This window comes from Fomitiporia mediterranea, assembly GCF_000271605.1.
Source record: "Fomitiporia mediterranea MF3/22 unplaced genomic scaffold FOMMEscaffold_5, whole genome shotgun sequence".
Lineage (NCBI taxonomy): Eukaryota > Fungi > Basidiomycota > Agaricomycetes > Hymenochaetales > Hymenochaetaceae > Fomitiporia > Fomitiporia mediterranea.
In genome coordinates this window covers 1,107,975-1,127,219 of record NW_006760390.1, presented here as the reverse complement: position 1 = coordinate 1,127,219, position 19,245 = coordinate 1,107,975, and the positions used below count along the sequence as shown (strand labels likewise).

Sequence of the window (19,245 nt, the reverse complement as noted above, 5' to 3'; positions counted from 1 at the left end):
TCGCAAATAGATTAAGTGTGTCCATATTTGGTCCGTGTTTGCGGGGAAAATAGGGAGTGACCTCATTTGGCAACGAGTCGTAGGTCAGTGATTCTCAGTGGATAGGGGCTCTTCAAGCTCTTGCTCGTCCACCACGTACGAGCACTGCTCGTGTTCTCTACCGTCGTATATACCCTTCATACAATCCTGAAACGCGACTGATACGATTACGGACTTTCTTTACCCAAACCCTCGCTGATCAACCCGAACATCTGTGCTGTGTTGTTGTATCTGCCGCCTGTATCAGGACTGTAAGCTCCAAGAAACCCAGAACCCTTGTACCCTATTTAATATCCTGATATCATGTGGTAAGCGCTTTGTGATTTTTAGTTTCATTTATAGTCGTCATTTATCCGATTACATTGTAGGTGTGACAACTGTCTACTACTCTTGCCTTTGGTAGGTCTTGAGCTAATTGCAAATACCATTTCTCCCGGATCACCGCGCCCCCGTCCGCTTCTCAACCCGTTGACTAACGAGTTTTGTAAATGTATGTGCATGACCACCGGAACTCGTAGCGCCACGGTGCCATTGCTTGGGGTGTTGTTATGGTTGTGAGCATCTACTTCGCACTCTTCGCAACTTTCCAGGACTCGAAGCTGAATGATGTAACCCTACCAATCTCCGAATTGTTAGCTCTACAGCCTTGCTGGTGGCATCTTCCTTCTCGTGGTGGGACAGTACATTTACTTTGTTTTCCCGGAATGGTACGTAAACTTGTGTGTCCTTATGTACCTTCCCCTGCCCTCCGAGTTTCAGTATCTTGCGTCTGTCACGTTTTGATCGAGGAGACTAACTTGCCGTCCCGCCGTTGCCATCTTGTCCTGCAGGCAGATCTATGGGGGCATTTCAATCGGTGTAGCTTCCGCCGCTGCCATCAATATCCTCGCGCTTTCAAACGTAAGTAATTCGCGCTTAATGATTGAGATTGCACCAGAAGCCCTGGCGGAGCGGAGATGAATCCCTCTGACCCACCTCCGATATCTTGCCGTTCGCTTTAGTTGCATTTATTTTGTTCCGGAATATTTTGAGCGCTAAGTCTTCTCTTTCCTCGTTTGACAGAGGTCATACATTTGGACGCGAGTGTGTAAGTTCCTATGGCCCTTCATTGTAGTCATATGTGCTATCCGAGCGATTATCATGATTTTGGAGCTTCAACGAGGGTAAGTGAGAAGAAATTCATTCTGCTAATTCCTTTCCCCTATCTGCCCAATCCATTTTGATTCGATGTTGCGGGAAGCCTTCTTAGTCACATCGATTTTCTAACCGATTTAATTTCATTTGCACCCGGCTGACTTCTCCGGCATCTGTTTGCGCATTTAGGAAAGACAAGATTACCTGGGAATGCGACCATGGAGGGCAACTTTGGACCGAGTCTGTCGCTAATGGTTACGACAATGGGCATCCGATACCAAGCGGATTTTGCGCCTCGGGCTTTTCGAGCCTGTATGCAGCATTCATTGTTGGCTTGCTCATAGATCTTGTCTTTCAGGTGCGTTCTAGCCTTCCAAGTTAATACGTGCTATGCTCGGCTCAACAGCTATTTGATTTCTTTGTTTTTCCTTATACGAAAAGCTCTACATGCTCTTTCTGAACTGGCGCTTCTCAAAGCGCCTGGAACATTACCGGGAGATGAAAGGTCCGTTCTATGGGGGTGAGTTCTTCGAAGTTTTGAAAAGTGAAAGGGCTTTGGAAGAATAGTTCTCTACCTCCGTCGGCGGTTCTATTCTTTCATGTCCGGGAGATCGGTGTCAAGATCGATTAACATTGGAATTTGGTTATAGGGTACTACAACTCATAGGCTGACAAAGGGGTCAACGTGCTGAGCGTCGCGGTGCTGCGCGCGATGCAGTGAAAACTTTGATCTGACAATGGTACCGAGATACCTCTTTGCGAGTGAGAGGGTGAAGTTGTTATGTATGCTTGCTGTTCCGGATTTGCTGCTCGGAGAGACACACGGGTGCGATGGTGATACGATCTAACGACACATACGAAGTTCATGACATGACGTTAATGACTCACGGTTTTTGTATTTATGATTCTTGATATTTTTGTTTTGCATTATTTTGTTGTATTCAATGGACAGCACTGGTTCGAGTCTGCAGGCTACGATACGACTTGTCTTTTTTAGTGAGGCTGGGACGCTGAAAGGACACGGAGTTTGCGAGCGCGTCGAAATTGCTGAAATGGGGGAGAAGCCTGTGATGGGCAGTAGGGTTTGATGGGAGAAAAGTAGGAAAGACGGGAAATGAAAAGGGTCTCTGCCTCGTGTTTGGCCTGAGCACAGGAATAATGTGTCCAGAAAAGGCAGGACGGGTAAACAGTAGGCTTGTGACAGATCCTGAATTGATAGTATCTTCGGACCCCGGTGCGGACGCTTTTTGATGCACTCATGGGTCGAGGGTCCACGGGCAGACGAGTGCTAGTGCAAGTGGAGACGGAAGCAAATCACCACGGACGTGGTGGGTTAATGTGCGGATTGGGAGATGAGCCGGGATGAATTTCATGCTGATGTGACTGGGAGCGAAGGCGACACGGGCAGCTCAGGCGGACAAGAGGGCCAGGGAGCGAGACTAGTGAGAAGAGAAAAGAAAGGGACTATCAGCGGACATCTAGCCGTACTCCGAAATAGGACTGAATTGCCCCCTGCTTTCCTATATAACACTATATAACTCCGTTCCCATCCCCCCAACTCTACTTACTCCCTTTCCCTCCTCTTCCCCTACACCCACGTTTCCTTTTCTTTTTTCTTTTGTTTGCATTTCACGCCCTTTTACGCCTCCTTCCTCGTCCTCACGTACCTAGCTGTTGATAGTCATCTCTTCTGCGTCACAATGGCCACCCACATCGAGCAGCAGCACTTTGATCACCTCGACCGCCCAAAGTCGCCGGGCTTTTCCATGGACGCCGTCTCCTCAACTCCGCCTTTCCCCTACGTCGATGCCTACCAAAGTTTCGACTACCTCCAATTCCCGCATTCCCCCTTCAATGTCGCAAACGTCCCACGTAAGTCTGAGTGGAGCTCACCCACCTGTTGGATAAAGAACTCGCTTCTGTAATTTTACTTACTCTTGTTTGTAATCTTTTGTAGTTCCAGGTGCTGGATCGCCTCGCATTTCATTTGATTCGCTGAACATTGCGGGCGGACTTCCGGACTATGCCTACTCGTCCGGTGCCTCGTTCACTACGGGATCACCAGCACGTCCCTTCACTCCGCCGGACAGCATCTGCCCGCCTGCACTTACGCACTTGAGCAATGGCGAGCTCTCTTCGGATAGCATGCCCTCTTCCAATGCGGCGCCTACGCGCAAAGTTCGCTCAAACTCAGTCAACAGTGTGAGCTCGCCTGGCTCCGTGCACGGTAACCTTCCAGGGACGCGAGGCCAGCACCGTTTCAACCCAATTGGTGCTCGCCCGGCCCGCGCAGAGCGCAGGCGCCGTGCCAGCAAGGATGATTACGCGAGTGATGACGACGAAGAGGACTTCACACCCACGTTGAGTGCTTCTGCCAACTCCGATCAGCGCCGTGAAGAGATCCGCCGTCAACGCATTGAGTCGGAACAGCGTCGCCGTGACGAACTCCGTGACGGCTACCGCAGACTCAAGGACGTGCTTCCTGTGTCGAACCAGAAGTCCAGCAAGGTGTCACTTCTGGATCGAGGTGAGTATCTGTTTGGTTGTTTGATTCCCCTATTTGCAGGCGCGCATCTCTGATCCGCCGATCTTTCCTAATCCAGCGACGACTCACATCAAATACCTCGAGATGACTCAGCAACAGCTCCAGACGAGGCTCAACCAGGCTGAAATGGAGACGCAGCGCTTACGGTCGTATGTATCCATGGTATTCTTCCTTCATGTACCCAGTAACTGATTACCCCGACCAGACTGAACGAGGCTCTCATGCTCAGCACCGCTGAACGTCATGGGGCAGTCCTCGCCGCTGCGCAGCAACAGACCGCCTTCTGAGCTCCGCTCTCGCACGAAAGGCTGGTCTTCTCTGCTTGGAGAGGCCAAACGTAAAAGGACCGAGTCCGGCAATGCTCGGTTTACTTCCGCGGTGTTCTCCTGACCACGGATCTTCGTTACTCAATCTGTCAATGTGAACTTCTGAAAAATGACTCACGATGCCTGCTCGGGATGCATGGCTACTCACGACCCCGATTACTTCGTCTTTATCGCCCTGCAGTTAATCTAACCTCATTCTCCGGCATTCTCTCACGCATTCGTATTTCTCGCATTGGTTTCACGTCTTATTACGAGCTTTGCATCCCGTCTTACGACCCATGGTAGTGCTTCTGCGATGCACTGTTATCTGTTGGATTGTCTGCGTGGCGGCGCCACGCTAATCGCCGATTACATCCTCACGCCCCCTCCGACTTCGTTTGGATAGCACGAGTCTGGGACGTACGGCCAGGGCTTGTTGCGAGGAGCAACGACACGACGCAAGAGCAGTGCGCGCCTGCTAGAGATGCGCCGGTCGTCAATTCTTACGAATTGATGCTTAGCGTCTCGCCGCCGCCGCTGTCGACTTTCTTGTTTTTGTACAGTCAGTTTGTCTCCTACGCACGCCCTCGCCAACTTCTCCCGACTGCACCTTTCCGATACAGGTGCCACCGATACACCGGTCTTTGCTAATCCATATGTGCCTCTACGGCATGCCCTCCTTTCTCTATCGTGACAATCTATGGAACCATTTATCCTAGACGCATTTGCTTGCTCAGTTTTGATTACTTATTGCATTGCATTTTTTATTGGTTTTATATTGATTGCTGTTTTTTACGCCACGACATGACTTTTCCACACAATCCCTCCACTCCGTTGTCTCCCTCCCCCCCCTTTTCCCTTACTCCACTTCCTGTCGCTGGCTGCTTTTATTGGAGTCTCTTGCCAGTCCTTTTTATTTCAACTTTCGTGCTGCAAGTCTCCGACCATCCAGATAAGCCTATGTCCGTATGGCTGTTCGTCGACAACACTTATCTAAGGCAAAGAGATGGTTGGTCACCTGCAGATAGCGCGCGAATTGGTGTGGCTAGAACAGCCCTCGACAAGCGTCCGTTCACCTTCACACGACACCTCTTCCTCCTTCGTTTCATTCGCGCCTATCATCGTGATTTTTTCCGGCCAGTAGCCAGCCGATTGCCGCGCCGCACCGTACGCCCGCGTCCACTACGGTCCTCGCATCCGCTAGGTCGTGCTGTGGTGGCCAGACCACCGTCTTGCACATAATCCGGTGATGCTTGTTGATTCTAGTCTGTTCGCCAACCCGTACATCCGCGCCCCGTCGCCCTCGCCTATGGAATTGACGTCAGATGCTTGGTGGCCCGACTGTTCGGAGTCGAGTCGAAGTGAGCACGAGCGCTGCATGGCTGTGTGTGCGCCCAGTGTGCCACGCGGACCTCAGTCAGCGTTCGGTTGTGCGAGGGAGCTCGTGCGTTTACGTCGGATTGCTGTTCCGTGTCCCGGTTCGCGTAACCTGTCTGCATTTGGTGTATCCAATCTTTCTCTGAGCCTTTCCCGAGCGTTGACGTGCGGTACTGTCCGTGCGTAATGTTGTCTTATCTTTGGTCGGCTCCACTCCACTGTTGTGTTAATGCTTTGTGCCACTACATTCCGTTCTCTCTCATCTTACCTCTTCATACGCAATTGGATTACGTTCGTTCTCAGAGAGGACAATGCGACGCCCTGTTATGTAGATTATCTTGTTATGACTTTATACCGCCGTTGCGCGGCGCTGGACTACTTTTGCTGCATCCATTGACCTTACCACACTCATCAGTAGTTTACACTGGACTCTGGATTCAGTTTGCAATAGTACTTACTATAGTACTTTGTTTTCGTTAGTCACTAGCACTACTTGTGCAAAGCAATTGATTATATGTGCTATGTTTTGTTGATTGGCTGTGTTTTTCACTCTGATTGCACAATCGGGAGGATGATCGTAATCGTATCGATGGAAGAATCTTGAAATTTCTGAACTTTATTTGGTATTTGATTTGCTCGGTACAAGGATCATCCTTGACTACTTAATACCTGCAACTGAACTCCCAATAATTCACAATCATACTACAATCGTCTAGCAGACACAGCATGAGTGACGAAGCTACAATCAAGCGCTCGCTCAAGATAAAAACGGGTTCTGTGAAGCGGTATGTGGACTGCATATATGCGACACGTCGATTCGGAATTCATCCACCAAAACTTGCCTTGCCCTTGTTTCAATGAAACTAGGCTGGCAAAGGAGAACAACGTATATCTCAAAGAGATCGATGAGTTGCGCGTCAAGGCGGAAAAACTTTCGAGTTTAGGCGGGGATGAGTGGGAAGTCAAGAATGCTGTGAGCAGCCTATTCGTCATCTGCATTGTTTTCTCTAACTCCGAGGTTGTCTAATGACTCTTGATTCATTTAAATGGATGGACTTCTATCACTAATGATATAACGTGGAATGCGAATACGGATGATATTTTACGACATGTAGAATAACTTGGTAAATGAGACGGTTCGAACAGTGGAGTTGACAAAGGAGAAGCTGAGGAACGAGGTTGGTGGCTTGCGAGATCTTGTGGTGCGTCGCTTCTGGTTCTCGTTCCCTCCCCATCAGTCAGAACTAACTTACTCGCCGCATTACTCTTCCAAACTTCTGATGTTTCGGCTGCTGCATCCGCGCCTGGTAGACATCCGTCGAGGGAGACGAAAGGATTGCAGGCGACGAGTCGCTCGTGGCTGCAAAAGAGACGCTGAAGGAAGTGGAGCCATTGGTCGGAGCGGAGACGGCGGTTGATAAGAAGTTCGAGTTAACTTAACTGTAGTATGGGAGGCGTTCCGGCCTGTAAGCATGATGGAAATGTGCATTGGAAGAATCTTGCATTACTCCGCATTCCTTGTCGCCTCTATCATCCCATGGGCGGATATTTAGCCGTCCGTATCCATTCTGCTCAAGTTTTTTCGTTCGGGTTCAAGCTCTTGGGCCCGTTTGAGTCGCGTTAGCGCGTCGAGGATACCACGCCATGCATCTCGGTTTACGCGTTCCTCTTGCAAGCCACGCTTCACCGGTTCTTCGCCGTCTTCAGCATCTTTCTTCTCAGCCACGCCCATCTGTCCTGACTCTTCTGTAGAAGTAGAAGGAGCCGAAGCGGGCGTACCGACGCCTGCTGGTGCGGGGACGAAGTTCGGCGGAGGTGCGTCAATGGCGGACGGAGCAATGCGAGATTGACGGATATGTGCGAGGGTCGAGCGCATACTGATGTGAATTTGCTGAAAGGTAGTGAGTAAATAAGGTGTTATCTGTCAATATGAATGAGAGAAACATACGTCGAGTCGCTCGAAATACTCGTTTGCCTCAAGAACGAATTGCTCCGAACGTTCTTCGCCATGTGGAAGCGAGCTATCTGGTGGGTCGGTCTGCGGGAGCGTGAGCAATGAGATTGCAGAGCCTGCCAGTGAGAGCAGCTTGCTGATGTCCTGTATGATGAGACGAATGCCAGTCAGAGTTGTAGACACGTATTGAGCATTTGGCCAGAGACGCACCCGCTCAACTTCGCCCAGTGCTAATATCTGGCGTGCAGTGCGACTTGAAGTCCAAATAGGGTCTACCTTCTCTGTATGTCGTTCGCTATTCATTTCGGGTCTTGTCCCTGACGAGTCAACGTTCATAGTGGTTCGGGATACGGGTCAAACGCGAATACCAGAAATGTGGTGGACGAAGGCGGGCCGCAAGACGCGAGCGTCGATCACGTTGGTTAACAGCCAAGAGGACAACGCTGAGACTGACCCGACGGGTCCGACCTTTCCGAATCCAACACCGTGACCATGCATCGTCTCCCAAGGGCGCGCTTCGCAGCGCTGCCTGCACGTAATTGCGTGCGCACGATGAGCAACCACTCAAGCACAGCAGTATTCCCAACACCCAAGCCTCTACCCGTTCATCAACCCTCAATTGAACATGAAGCTTCGCTATTCAAAGGCCGCTGTGAACACCTCGAGCATTTCTTCGCTTTACCACGCTTTAAGGGTATTAAGCGTCCTTATTCTGCTGTGGACGTTGTGTCTAAGCAGGGGTCGTTGCCTGTTCTTCCGCTGCCTTCGACGCTCACTGCTGACAAGCTTCATGCACGGTTGAGCAAGGCTGCTACGGAGGGGAAGCCGGTTCATACGATGGGTGCTATAGATCCTGTGCAGATGACGCAGATGGCGATGAATCAGGAGGTTGTATATATTAGTGGGTGGGCGTGTAGTAGTGTTCTTACTACTGCTAATAATGAGGTTGGACCTGATTTCGGGTAAGCTTCACTTGCAAGATTCATGAAGAAATATTGCTGATTCTAAATGATTTGGCTCACCAGCGACTACCCGTATACGACTGTACCAAATCAAGTGCACCGTATCTTCCGGGCTCAACAGCTACATGACAGGAAACAATATGATGAACGAATGTCCGTCTCCTCTGAACACCGGGAGAGGATGCCGTATATCGATTACTTGCGACCCATTATCGCAGATGCTGATACAGGGTGAGTGCATATCTTCGTTTAGTAAATTTGTTCTCAATTGTTATAGACACGGAGGTCTATCTGCTGTTATGAAGCTCGTCAAGCTCTTTGCGGAATCTGTGAGTAATGTACTATACCGATGGATTATCAATATTAATGCTTGGATAGGGTGCGGCTGGGATACACATGGAGGACCAGCTTCACGGAGGCAAGAAGGTCGGTTAAGGGTGAATTACCACTGACGGGCTTGAAATCTAATTCGTTCTACTAGTGCGGTCATCTTGGTGGCAAAGTCCTCGTTCCAGCGTCGACACACGTCTCTCGCCTCATTGCTTCAAGATTCCAACTCGACATGCTTCATTCAACCATGCTCTTAATTGCCCGTTCCGACGCCGAATCAGCCAGACTTATCTCATCAAATGTGGACATCAATGACCATGAATTTATCCTTGGGACAACGACTCAAGGATCTCCTCTGGCGGATGAGGTAGCTGAAGCAGAAATGCGTGGTGCAACTGCTGCTGAGGTTGAGTCCATTGAGAGGAAGTGGGTGGCGGAGCACGAGCTGTGCACTTTTGATCAAGGTAATACTGTTGCAACAAACTATTCTATTGAAGTTCTAATACTTTATCCAATTCAGCGGTTGAGAAGGCCATCAAAACCAACGAACGCATAACTGATAAGGATGCAGCAATCAAGGGATATCTTCAGGCAGCTTCTGGAAAGTCTAATACGCACGCAAGAGAGATTGCCAAAGAGATCACTGGCGAGCAGATATTTTGGGATTGGGATTGTAAGTGAATTCAATTGCTAATATTGATCCATGCTCTCAATATGATGCTTATAGTGCCTCGCACACGTGAGGGATACTATCACTACGCTGGCGGCGAGGAGGTATACAGCACCGTATCTTTCTTGCTAAAATCATTGACCCAGAATTTCGTAGGCGGCAATCAAACGAGCCAAGATATACGCACCATATGCCGACCTCCTGTGGGTAGAGACTTCAAGTCCCAATCTCTCTACTGCGCGTCATATCTCGGGCTCCGTCAGAGAAGCATTCCCCGGAAAGTGGTTCGTATACAATCTTAGTCCATCATTCAACTGGGCGAAGTTCGGGTTCAGTGGTACGTACGCACGCACACCGCCTCCTTGAATGACCGCGCGAATTTCCGTGATTTCTGAATTCTAACTACGCGAGTAAGCAGATGACGACCTGAAGAACTTCGTGTGGGATCTTGCGAAAGAAGGATTCGTATTCCAGTTGATCTCTCTTGCTGGTTTACATTGTGATGCCGTTTCTTGGGGTACGTATTCACCGCCTTTCCCTTACTTCCCTTACTTTCTTTCTTTCTCACTTGACTACACCCGATGATCCTCCTGACTGATTATGTGTATGCTCTCGGAAGCTGAGCTATCGCGGCGCTTCAAAGAAGACGGGATGCTCGCTTATGTCCAACTCGTGCAGCAGAAGGAACGTGAGCTTGGTGTGGATGTACTCACTCACCAGAAATGGTACGTCTGCAAAGCTAGCTTGATTAACCGTATCTTCTCCCGCTTAATTACGGACTTGTCTCAATTGTTTGTAACCGTGCATCCGTGGCTTCTTGTGTGGATTCTCGTGTGAATGTTTTCCAGGAGCGGAGCGAACTACGTTGATAGAATCCTGCAGAGCGTGAGCTCGTCGTCCACCACGAGCTCGGTCGGCTCTGGGTCTACCGAACATGACTTTTGAAAGCCGACTCGCGTGTAGTCAGTTAGCCATTCATTGAGTTGTAATACGTGCTGTGTCCAGTTGGCAATGGTAATTACCGGACGGCCTTATCGGCCACGAGTTTGCTTGTGAGCGGCAAAATAAATCTTCTCTCTTCTCCCTTTTGAACTTTGAACTTTGATACTCACTTTCTCCCAACTCCTTCTGCTTGCTCTTCACTCCTTTCTTGGTTCTGCACGATGCACGATGGGAAGCTTTGCCAGTTTGCCAGTGCTACGACCGCGGTTATTGAATGGAGATGTTTTCAAATTTTACTCGTCTACAGCAATGTACTTCTATAATTGGAACCCATGCCATACACCGGAAGTAATACAGTATTAAAAAAGGATCGAAGATGTATACGAAGATGAGACTGATTCGATGTGAAACCCCGAGGAGATCCTAGACAGAGATGAATTAGTGACTCAATGTGAACCATCCATGAGGGGCGAATGGGAAGGAGCAGTACAGGTTTCTCTTCTGGAAAATTGATACATGTCCTTTATGGAGAGCTGCAGATCAGAGAATCAACCTGGCTCTACTTCTATACAAAATTTACTATGATTACTATGTTACACTGCACAACAGTGAACCAACCAGTGGTAAAGAATGTTCAGTTTTTGTATTAAGAGCAACAATGGTCTGTATAAAGAAAATTGGATAAATTGTTGAAACTTATGTCCCAATTGTGCATGTATTGAAAAGACACACCTTGTACTAATACAGAAGACCATATATCTATGTTCTAAGTTTGACAATTAAAAAACACTTTGATATTTGATGTGTGAGAGAAAGAACAAGAAGAGGAGAAAAAGCCAGAAACAAAAAAGCTCGTCATAAATCTTATTAGCCCACCGCGAGGGTCGAACTCGCAGCCTTCAGATGTGAACCACTTCGGGTATAAAAGTCTGACGCTCTATCCGATTGAGCTAGGCGGGCTCGAATAAAACGCTTTATTACATTATCTATAACTCTATAGAAATTCTGAACGCTGTTGTTTCCCAAATCGCAGTGCTACTACAGGCAGGAGGCAGTGTCACATCTGGATAAGCACTAATACTCGGAGTTGTCTTCATTGAGTCAATTTGTAAATATCTGTTTCTAAATATAGTATGATATAAGCTTGTTTAGGTAATGTCTCACAATGCAAACACTATTCTGCAAATAAAGTTAATGTATGGTGCTACCACCTTTGTAGTGTGGTATAGTATTCAAGTAGTATGTCATCAGAATGGATTTCAGTTTATTCAAGCTCATTAGGCCAATTCATTAGGCCAATTTATTTGTCTGCTAGGCTAATTTCCTTTTGTCCGCGGGAAATTTCATACCTGATTGATTTCTCCGACGTGATGAAGCAAAACTTTCTGATACCATTAATACCCTGATAAAAAAAAAGAAGAAAAAAGCAGGGCCAAAGGTGTAAAAATTGACCAAAGACGTTGATTACCATGGCCAGTTGCGACAGGTGACAGTCCCGGAATGGGTATTTTTGTCGGAGCTGATGTACAAATAGACGGGCGCTTGTTGGCAGATCCGCCGCGAGCACAAGCGAAAAATCACACAAATAATAATGAATAGCAACCATGGTCGGAATATGGTAATTAAGCAAGCTTGGACAGCTCAGAGAGAAATATATGACATTATCAGTCGATTCTAAGTCTCTATGCAAGAGGAGAGTGGATGCGGGGAAAGCCTGTATCAGAGCGTAAATCCGCTGAGCGGCTGATGCCGAGGGTATGGATAGCCGAATGGAGATGAAGCTAAGGTTTGCTCACTGAAAACAACACATCAAGCTCGCTTCCCCGTCCTCTTCGCTCGCTCTTGCAGCTCACAACGTCGTCGACGACTACATCACGCTCGCTCAACGCTCCAAAACGCTCTTTCACGCCGGTCTCTACGTCCTCGGGCATGTTCCCTGACGCTTCATAAGGCAGCGCCATTTGAGAAAAAACTTACATTACCCACTGCTAAACATCCTCTCTCAGACCAATCGCGATTATCCCTGCCATGAACCATCGTGTTTCTCGTCGCATTTCTTCCATCTACCCGCCAGATAATGGCGAATATATCTCGCCGTTTACGGCTCCTGCCATGCCGAATCTGAGGACGCAGGGTTCTGCTTTACACAGGCCAGTCGTCGCGGAAGCTGCTTTCATCCCACGTTCTCCTCTTCCTCCGCAAAAGTTAGCAAAACTTGCCAATGCTCTGGGTATCTCAACTCCTATGCCGGCATCTAGTCCGCCACCCTCGGCATCCAAGTCGTCTTTTTCCACACCCCGTCCTCCTGAAGATCGCGTGTCTCCTGAGTCGAAAACCGCGACTCCTGCTTCAGCGACGTTTCGTTCGGCAAGCTCGAGGTATCTGATACATGTAGTCCCGCCTAAACACTTCCCCCATGAAAGTCGCAAGGACCCCGAGGCATTTGCGGCATTCCGACGTGGTTCTCTGGTTCCGCTACACGCGACTCTCCAAGCGCAGATCGCTGCCATTGCTCGGGAGTTTCAGCTCCCTACTACTTGTGGTATTGTATTGTATCTTGTGAACGAGCAAGAACATGGAGTATCGACTAGAAGTGCTTTGGGGAAGGGTCCGCGAATAAGTGAAGAGGTCTGGAACTGGCTATGGACGAAAGTAGCAGAGGAACGACCTGTTATGCGTGGAGTTGGTCTGGGCTTATCCAGTACTGCGTCTTCGCCTGCTCCAGGTGAGCGGCCGATGTTGTTGCGAAAGCACTCATCTCCCGCAAAGCTCGATTTGTCTCGGCCATCTGGGTTTGATAAATACCCCCTAACTCCCTCGCCTTCGACTCCGTCTACCTCGACCTCTACAACTACACCGCAGACTGCAAGGCAAGAGGAATCTAAGGATCGAGATTCCTCAGTCGGACAATCTGGTTCTTCCCAATACTTTAGTACATCATCCAATCTTGCACCGGATACTCCTCCATCTTCCCTCGACCTTGACCGAGGGTTATTACCCGGTCTTGGCAGCCCATCTCTACTCCCAGTTCTTGCGAAGGTGGAATTTGACATTGACCGGAAGGCGGGAACGTGGTACGAAACGTGGTGTCGTTCGCGAAAAGCCTTGCAAAAGCGGAAGGACAAGTCGCTTGACGCGCAGGGAAAATTACAACTGCGGATTACAATTAACGACAAAAAAGGCACTATAAGTCCCCCGTCGTCGTCTTCAGACGAGGAGGAAGAAGTAGGATACAAACGCCTCGGTGATTCTCCAGACGAAATCGATCCAGAGGACGAACTCACAGCCGGCCCTTCACCTCGTCGCGTAGATCCACTTGCTGACGTCTTTGGCTCAGACGGAGAAGCTTGGTCCGATATGCAGTCACGTAGACCTGCCCGAAAGACCAAAGGCGATTTGGCCCTTGATGGCGCGTCTCTGAGTGGCCCTCAAGTTTCCGAGAATCCGGAACGAAAAGAAGCATCCGACGACGAAGTCTTCGCTCTATGGAAAGCCCACGATCAGCCACAGTTACACGTTTCTGGCATGCAGATGCAAAGAGGCAAGGTCCCTCCACCTTTGAATCTGCAGGGAAGCGGCAGCAATTTGGAGATCAACATTGCGACTGTCACTCCGAGCCCATATTCATCTTCTAGCTTCGAAGATAGTAGCCGTCTTCCATACTTAACCGACAGAAGGGATACGCGCTTGTTCCTCGATGATGAGACTCTTCGGGAGAAGAGGACAGGTGGTATTTACGACGATGTCGAACTCGACCTCGTTGCAAACGTAAGTCTCATCAAGATCTCGATCATTCATGACTGCTGATGTGCCACGTTAATTTAGCTTAACATTGAGGAGCATCGTGCGAAGCAACTAAAGATCCGCGAAGAGTTAGACGTCCTGGAACGCGTGAGTTATTAATATATTCTCTATATGAGACTTTGTTTTTAACGCTCGTCTTAGAACTTGATGCAATTTTCTCCACGAGCACTCAATTCCATCAACCTCTCGCCAGACATGCTGCCTCCGAACAGCATTCTTCTCAACTCTGCACCTCCTCAGCGTACAGTATTTTCATCTTCGCACCACGGAGGCTCCCAGAGTGTCCAGCTTTCTGGTCTCAACCCCAATCGCGTCTCTTCCGTGAAAGGCGAGGGTGTCATAGGCCCGCCTTTGTTTAAACAACCCGCTCTGGTTGGGACTCCCAGTCCAGAAGCAGACAGTTTTAAAGGCACCAATCATTCAGAGAGGGGTTCGGACGGGTATGTCCTGCCTACTATACGCATTAAAGGGGATGATTAAAGTGTTTCATTTTTTTCTGGATGTTTTAAAGGAATGTAATATACGAGTCTTCCGAGCATCGAGCAGCTTGGCCATCTGTATCATATGCAACGCTAGCCAACCGGGGTGAGGGGGATCCGTTGCTGTCTCCGACAGGTTCTCTTCAAAGCTTGAAATCGGCCAGGCACCCGAACTCGCCTCCTAAGGTTGTATTAAATGGGAAGATGAACGGAACGACCAAGACTACTTCGGTCTATAAGCGAAAGAACTCCTCTATATCATCATTGCTTAGCACTATCAGCGGAACTCGAGAGACATCAGAGTCTAAGGCGAGGATGAAGCAGTTTGAGGAGGAAGCGGGGTTCTACACGGACGTGCCGAGACTGCAGCCATCATTATCGCGCAGGACGCCGGAGTTGACTGAGTCCCCCGTGATACCACTTTCACCGGATCCGTTCGGACGATTCCCGTCCTCCGTTGATGCCATGGCGTCTCCTGTGAATAAGCCGCCGGAACGAACATCTTCGCTCGAGAAGGGCTCATTCACGGGCCGAAATACCGCGAGAGACTCGATGGCGCCGTCTAGTCGGTTTTCAGTAGACTCTGTTGCTGAAGAGCAACAGTCGTCGAAGGTGAACAAGGCTTCGAACCTCGTCTCTATGAAGAGCATTAGGAAATTATGGCGTAAAAATGATAAATCCAACAATTCCGGAGCATCGATACCTCCCAGTCCGGACCCTTCATCTATGCCTTCCCGCCCAATGAGCTCGGCTACTACCGGTGTGGACACAGAGACGGATACTTCGCGCACACCGTCGCCGTCAATACCGTTCCCGTCTGGTCCGAAACGGGGAGCCCAGAAGCCGCGCAAGTCCTCGCGGGATTCAGGACTTGATCCATTTTATTTTGACCAGGAGCTAAAGTACCCAACTCGGCAGACTCCATCGCCATCAGCACAGATGGCATACCAATTCCCACCAAACTCTGGAACTCAAGCAGCGGTACGCTCGACAACCCCGATTTCTGAAAAGAAGAGGTCAGTTCGAAAATCGCTTGTGAGTAAATGGAAGAACGGGTCAGAGGGTTCTTCGACGGATTCGGGGGCAGAGACACGCCGGCGGCGCCCGAGTATTCTGGATCTTGCGGGTTTAATGCGAAGCGGAGGAGGAAGCATTTCGTCGACGACTGCGCTGCAATCACCTGTTCCAGAAATTCCTGCTGAGTATCGCATGAGCCAGCATCCACGCACGCAGTCACGCGCGTCCATTGCTCCTACTGTTTTGTCAACGACAGGCGACGATCGTGGTTACGGACGACGGAAGCCGACGACACAGGTTTCGACAGACTCCTCACAAGAATCTGTTGACCCGATTCCAACACCGGTTTCTGCAGTTCCACCATTGTCATTCTCGAAGAGCAAGAACAAGGCAGGCAGCCTGAGCGGTAGTCTGACGTTATCGCTTGCGAGCGCGGGTGAAGCTTCAGACGGAATGCGGTCGAGCTTCGATGACAGCCAATTCGAGATTGTATCGCCGCACGTAGGTCGTTTGTCGCCGGCTGTGTCTATAGGGACAACACAGAACGGATTAGATCGGGACGAATAAGCCGCGATTGGACAAGTTCCGACTTGGCTTGCTTTTGTGTGTGAGCGTGAGTTGTATTGTGAGTGATCAGCGGATTTCATTTTCGCCAATTTGCACCTTTTCGCTTGATTGAATTTCATTTTTACGCTACACTTCTTTTTCATCCCGTCTTTTGTATAAGCTATAAGCAGAGCTACTTCCGATTCTATTCGTTCCTTCATAAGTACATTGGATTTTTTTTTGTTTCCCTTAATTCTGTAATCTTGCATTTTCTGTGTAGTGGCGACAAATAGTCACCTGGTTTGACCCTGTGTTTGAAGACTACAGGGACAGTAATATTGAAGTGGATACAATCTTCGTGCTAAGCATTTTTGTTTACATACGTATAAGAGAAAAAGATGGGTAAAAGGATTGAATGATTTATGATTACTCCTTAATTGCGTTTCGATGCCGGTATACGCGGATGGGACGATCGCCTAGTGTCGAGCTAAAGCGAAAAGAACATGGCCGGAGGAGAGAAATACACATAAAGAGAAATGACCGACGGAGACGCAGGTAGATCGGGCTAGTGCAATGCTAATTGGCTACGGTCACTGGGCTGTGCTGTCGCTTAACACCGTGTGTGTCGGTGCGTGGCAATGGCATGGAATAGCTTGCCGAGATCGTCAGAGGTGGATATGCTACATTGCCGCGCATTGTGACCCACGGGATTATTGCCTGCTGTGCTCATGTGTGCTGTTTTATGCTTTGCGAGAGCGTGGGTGTGGCGATGGATATGGATGATATTAAAGCAACAATTGTGCTTGTGCTATATGCGAGCGGGATCAATGCTCGGAAATGGAGGGAGACAATAGGGTGGTATTTCGGGAGAACGGGATCAAGTGCCGTAATGACGTTGAGAGATGTTTTAGGAATGGAAATTTCAACGGACAAGACCCGTTTCAGAGTGAGTACAGTAATGATCTGAGAGCGAGTCAGCAATCTCGTCGTTCGGGCGTCGGCAAGCTACAGAGCTCCATTCCACAAGTCTATCTATCTACGCTTATAAGGCGCCTCCGTCCCCCCTCCATTTTTACTTTAAATATTCCTCCCCCTCCTTGCTGTACTGTAGCTGGCCCGTCCACTCACGACCCCACCTACGCTCACTATGACTGTTACAGCCTCAGATGACGCCTACATCATGGCAAGGCCGGAGGACGTCCTCCTCGCCTGTGTTGCATACGAACGCCCTGAGATGCGCACCCTCGACAACGTCATCTCCCTCCACTCTCGCAATGCTCTTGTCCTCGACAACTCCGCTAAATCCGCTACCTCTGTGCTCAACCTCCCCGCTGAGATTCTCTTGCGTATTCGCAGCCATCTCCAGTCGGAACTAATCAGCTCGCTGACTGAGGACGCCGCCGCCGCACTTGAAGAGTACCAATCTGCACTCGTCGAGGGCATCTGCCCAGACTGCTTCTGGTGGCACACCGATGTCTACGGACCCGACATCTGGTCCTGGATCGAGAACGGCTACCGCGGCGCGTGCAGCTGCGCTGTTGTCGGTGATCTCGACCCACGCACGCCCTCCGAGGCAAAGCGACGCGTTTTTGAGAAGTACCAGGGCTTCGATATTGGCTCACGAGGGCAATGGTTCCGCGCATATGTCCAGCGCACGTATCTCGACGACGACACGACTGCATGGCGTTTCGCCCGGGATGTACTCACCGAATTTGGCTGCAGGCACCGGTTCGAACGCAACTCGATTCAGCTTCCTCAGCTTGCCGCAGCGGCCTCTGAGAGCGTGATTTCCGGAGAAGCTCCCAAGAAGACGCCGCTCCGCACTACCTCCTGTGATTTTGGTGCCCTCGTCCGTATTGGACAGAACCAGCAGCGCGCTGCATCCGAGGAAGAGCCCGCGACTACTTTCGGAAGGCTCTTGCGTGAACTCGAATTCAAAGTGCCTGCCGATGACGAGCCGAGTATTGCATTACAGAGTGAGTCACTCTTTTTCCGCTTAATTTTTCTCTACCTGTCATAATTTTACTAATATTAACCGCCGTTTTTCTCTCTCCGTTTAGGCTCCGCTGCTCGCTTTGTGGACAAGATTCACAGACGGACCGCCTGTGCAACTCATTTCCTTGCGCAGCGTGGCCCGGCATGTAATTGCATAGACTGCCTTGCGCTCTTCGCCAAGCCCGCGTCGCTCACGTCGTATGCATTCGCTCGTCGTTCCTTGTCTTCCACAACCCGCTCACGCTTGCCCTCTCCCCCTTCCCTGCCATTCTCGCCGTTATACAGTACCCTGACGAGTGTCGCGCTCGGCGCTGCTAGCATTGCTTACCTTTTCGCGCGCGTCGTTTTGTGAAGAGGAGAATGATTGGGGCGTTATTATTATCCGACCAAGTCGGATAACATCAACGTTTCGACTCATGGATGCTTTGTTGCCTCCGACGACCAACAAGTCACACAACACAGCATAGCATAGCACATCTGCTTACGACCGACATGCCATCTGTTGTTTTCTCATCATCGCATGCACGGACTTGACTGTCATTTTTTCCTTCACGCACCCGGCATTTTTTGATACGCACGCAAGTTCACCCCACCATGTATAAAAAAAAACTCTCCCGCGTCATTACCATTGTACAGTATCGCATGCATCCATATACGTTTCACGACTCCGGTTACGATCTCTCGCTCTCCATCCCCAACATCATTTCACGCGCTCTTATTTTACTCACACCTTATTAAACCTTCCTGTTAACCCCGCCTTGCTCGGTTTTCATTTCGCACTTACATTACCTTGCGCCTTCGTCATCCGATTTATTAACCCGTTTGCTCTCATGCTTATTAGTACTGATCCTGGCTGCGCATTCCCACCACTTCTACCATTCTCCCCTTCAGATCGCAACCGGGTATTGATAAAAAGGATCGATTCGTTGTTTTCTTGGCTTGTTCACGTCTTCCATTTTCTCCTGTTCTGTGCTTCTTGTCTTGATATCAACCTTCCGCATTCATATATATACGGCAAACTGCATTCCAACATCGTCTCCCTCAAAATCATATCTCCCCAACTTATTCATAACAGCTACTTATTATTAGAATAACATAGAAGTGCACGCATTAATCGAGATGAAAAGTGATTGTCATTGTTATAAT

At 49.4% G+C, this 19,245-nt stretch overlaps 7 protein-coding genes and 1 non-coding gene across 8 annotated transcripts; 6 read left to right on the top strand and 2 right to left on the bottom strand.

The window, feature by feature from the left end:
• Positions 1 to 342: 342 nt before the first annotated feature.
• FOMMEDRAFT_133152 (uncharacterized protein) lies at positions 343 to 1,840 on the top strand (the record flags this gene model as incomplete). The annotated part of the gene is made up of 8 exons (XM_007265307.1): positions 343 to 347; positions 408 to 438; positions 676 to 750; positions 874 to 939; positions 1,102 to 1,202; positions 1,363 to 1,531; positions 1,615 to 1,693; positions 1,824 to 1,840. 8 exons carry the CDS (start codon positions 343 to 345, stop codon positions 1,838 to 1,840), a joined length of 543 nt encoding a protein of 180 aa, XP_007265369.1.
• A 903-nt stretch (positions 1,841 to 2,743) lies between these two features.
• FOMMEDRAFT_19129 (uncharacterized protein) lies at positions 2,744 to 5,927 on the top strand. Its single transcript, XM_007265306.1, has 4 exons — positions 2,744 to 3,045; positions 3,131 to 3,700; positions 3,777 to 3,867; positions 3,924 to 5,927. Exons 1-4 carry the CDS (start codon positions 2,874 to 2,876, stop codon positions 4,003 to 4,005), a joined length of 915 nt encoding a protein of 304 aa, XP_007265368.1. The 5' UTR covers positions 2,744 to 2,873; the 3' UTR covers positions 4,006 to 5,927.
• A 199-nt stretch (positions 5,928 to 6,126) lies between these two features.
• Positions 6,127 to 6,840, top strand: FOMMEDRAFT_154874 (uncharacterized protein; the record flags this gene model as incomplete). The annotated part of the gene is made up of 4 exons (XM_007265305.1): positions 6,127 to 6,185; positions 6,268 to 6,373; positions 6,516 to 6,602; positions 6,712 to 6,840. The coding sequence occupies 4 exons, from the start codon at positions 6,127 to 6,129 to the stop codon at positions 6,838 to 6,840; spliced, it is 381 nt and encodes a 126-aa protein (XP_007265367.1).
• A 109-nt stretch (positions 6,841 to 6,949) lies between these two features.
• Positions 6,950 to 7,657, bottom strand: FOMMEDRAFT_82779 (uncharacterized protein; the record flags this gene model as incomplete). The annotated part of the gene is made up of 4 exons (XM_007265304.1): positions 6,950 to 7,081; positions 7,127 to 7,291; positions 7,349 to 7,438; positions 7,565 to 7,657. 4 exons carry the CDS (start codon positions 7,655 to 7,657, stop codon positions 6,950 to 6,952), a joined length of 480 nt encoding a protein of 159 aa, XP_007265366.1.
• A 249-nt stretch (positions 7,658 to 7,906) lies between these two features.
• Positions 7,907 to 10,261, top strand: FOMMEDRAFT_82585 (isocitrate lyase and phosphorylmutase; the record flags this gene model as incomplete). The annotated part of the gene is made up of 11 exons (XM_007265303.1): positions 7,907 to 8,316; positions 8,380 to 8,547; positions 8,594 to 8,645; positions 8,695 to 8,742; positions 8,798 to 9,110; positions 9,167 to 9,319; positions 9,374 to 9,420; positions 9,473 to 9,650; positions 9,732 to 9,833; positions 9,936 to 10,041; positions 10,165 to 10,261. The coding sequence occupies 11 exons, from the start codon at positions 7,907 to 7,909 to the stop codon at positions 10,259 to 10,261; spliced, it is 1,674 nt and encodes a 557-aa protein (XP_007265365.1).
• An 866-nt stretch (positions 10,262 to 11,127) lies between these two features.
• Positions 11,128 to 11,218, bottom strand: FOMMEDRAFT_t26. Its single transcript has one exon. It is a non-coding gene; the product is annotated as a tRNA-Lys (tRNA).
• Positions 11,219 to 12,072: 854 nt separating this feature from the next.
• On the top strand, positions 12,073 to 16,463 carry FOMMEDRAFT_167090 (uncharacterized protein). The gene is made up of 4 exons (XM_007265302.1): positions 12,073 to 14,026; positions 14,084 to 14,149; positions 14,204 to 14,502; positions 14,574 to 16,463. The coding sequence occupies exons 1-4, from the start codon at positions 12,287 to 12,289 to the stop codon at positions 16,123 to 16,125; spliced, it is 3,657 nt and encodes a 1,218-aa protein (XP_007265364.1). The 5' UTR covers positions 12,073 to 12,286; the 3' UTR covers positions 16,126 to 16,463.
• Positions 16,464 to 17,210: 747 nt separating this feature from the next.
• Positions 17,211 to 19,156, top strand: FOMMEDRAFT_19119 (uncharacterized protein). The gene is made up of 2 exons (XM_007265301.1): positions 17,211 to 18,080; positions 18,165 to 19,156. The coding sequence occupies exons 1-2, from the start codon at positions 17,252 to 17,254 to the stop codon at positions 18,449 to 18,451; spliced, it is 1,116 nt and encodes a 371-aa protein (XP_007265363.1). The 5' UTR covers positions 17,211 to 17,251; the 3' UTR covers positions 18,452 to 19,156.
• The last annotated feature ends 89 nt before the right edge of the window (positions 19,157 to 19,245 follow it).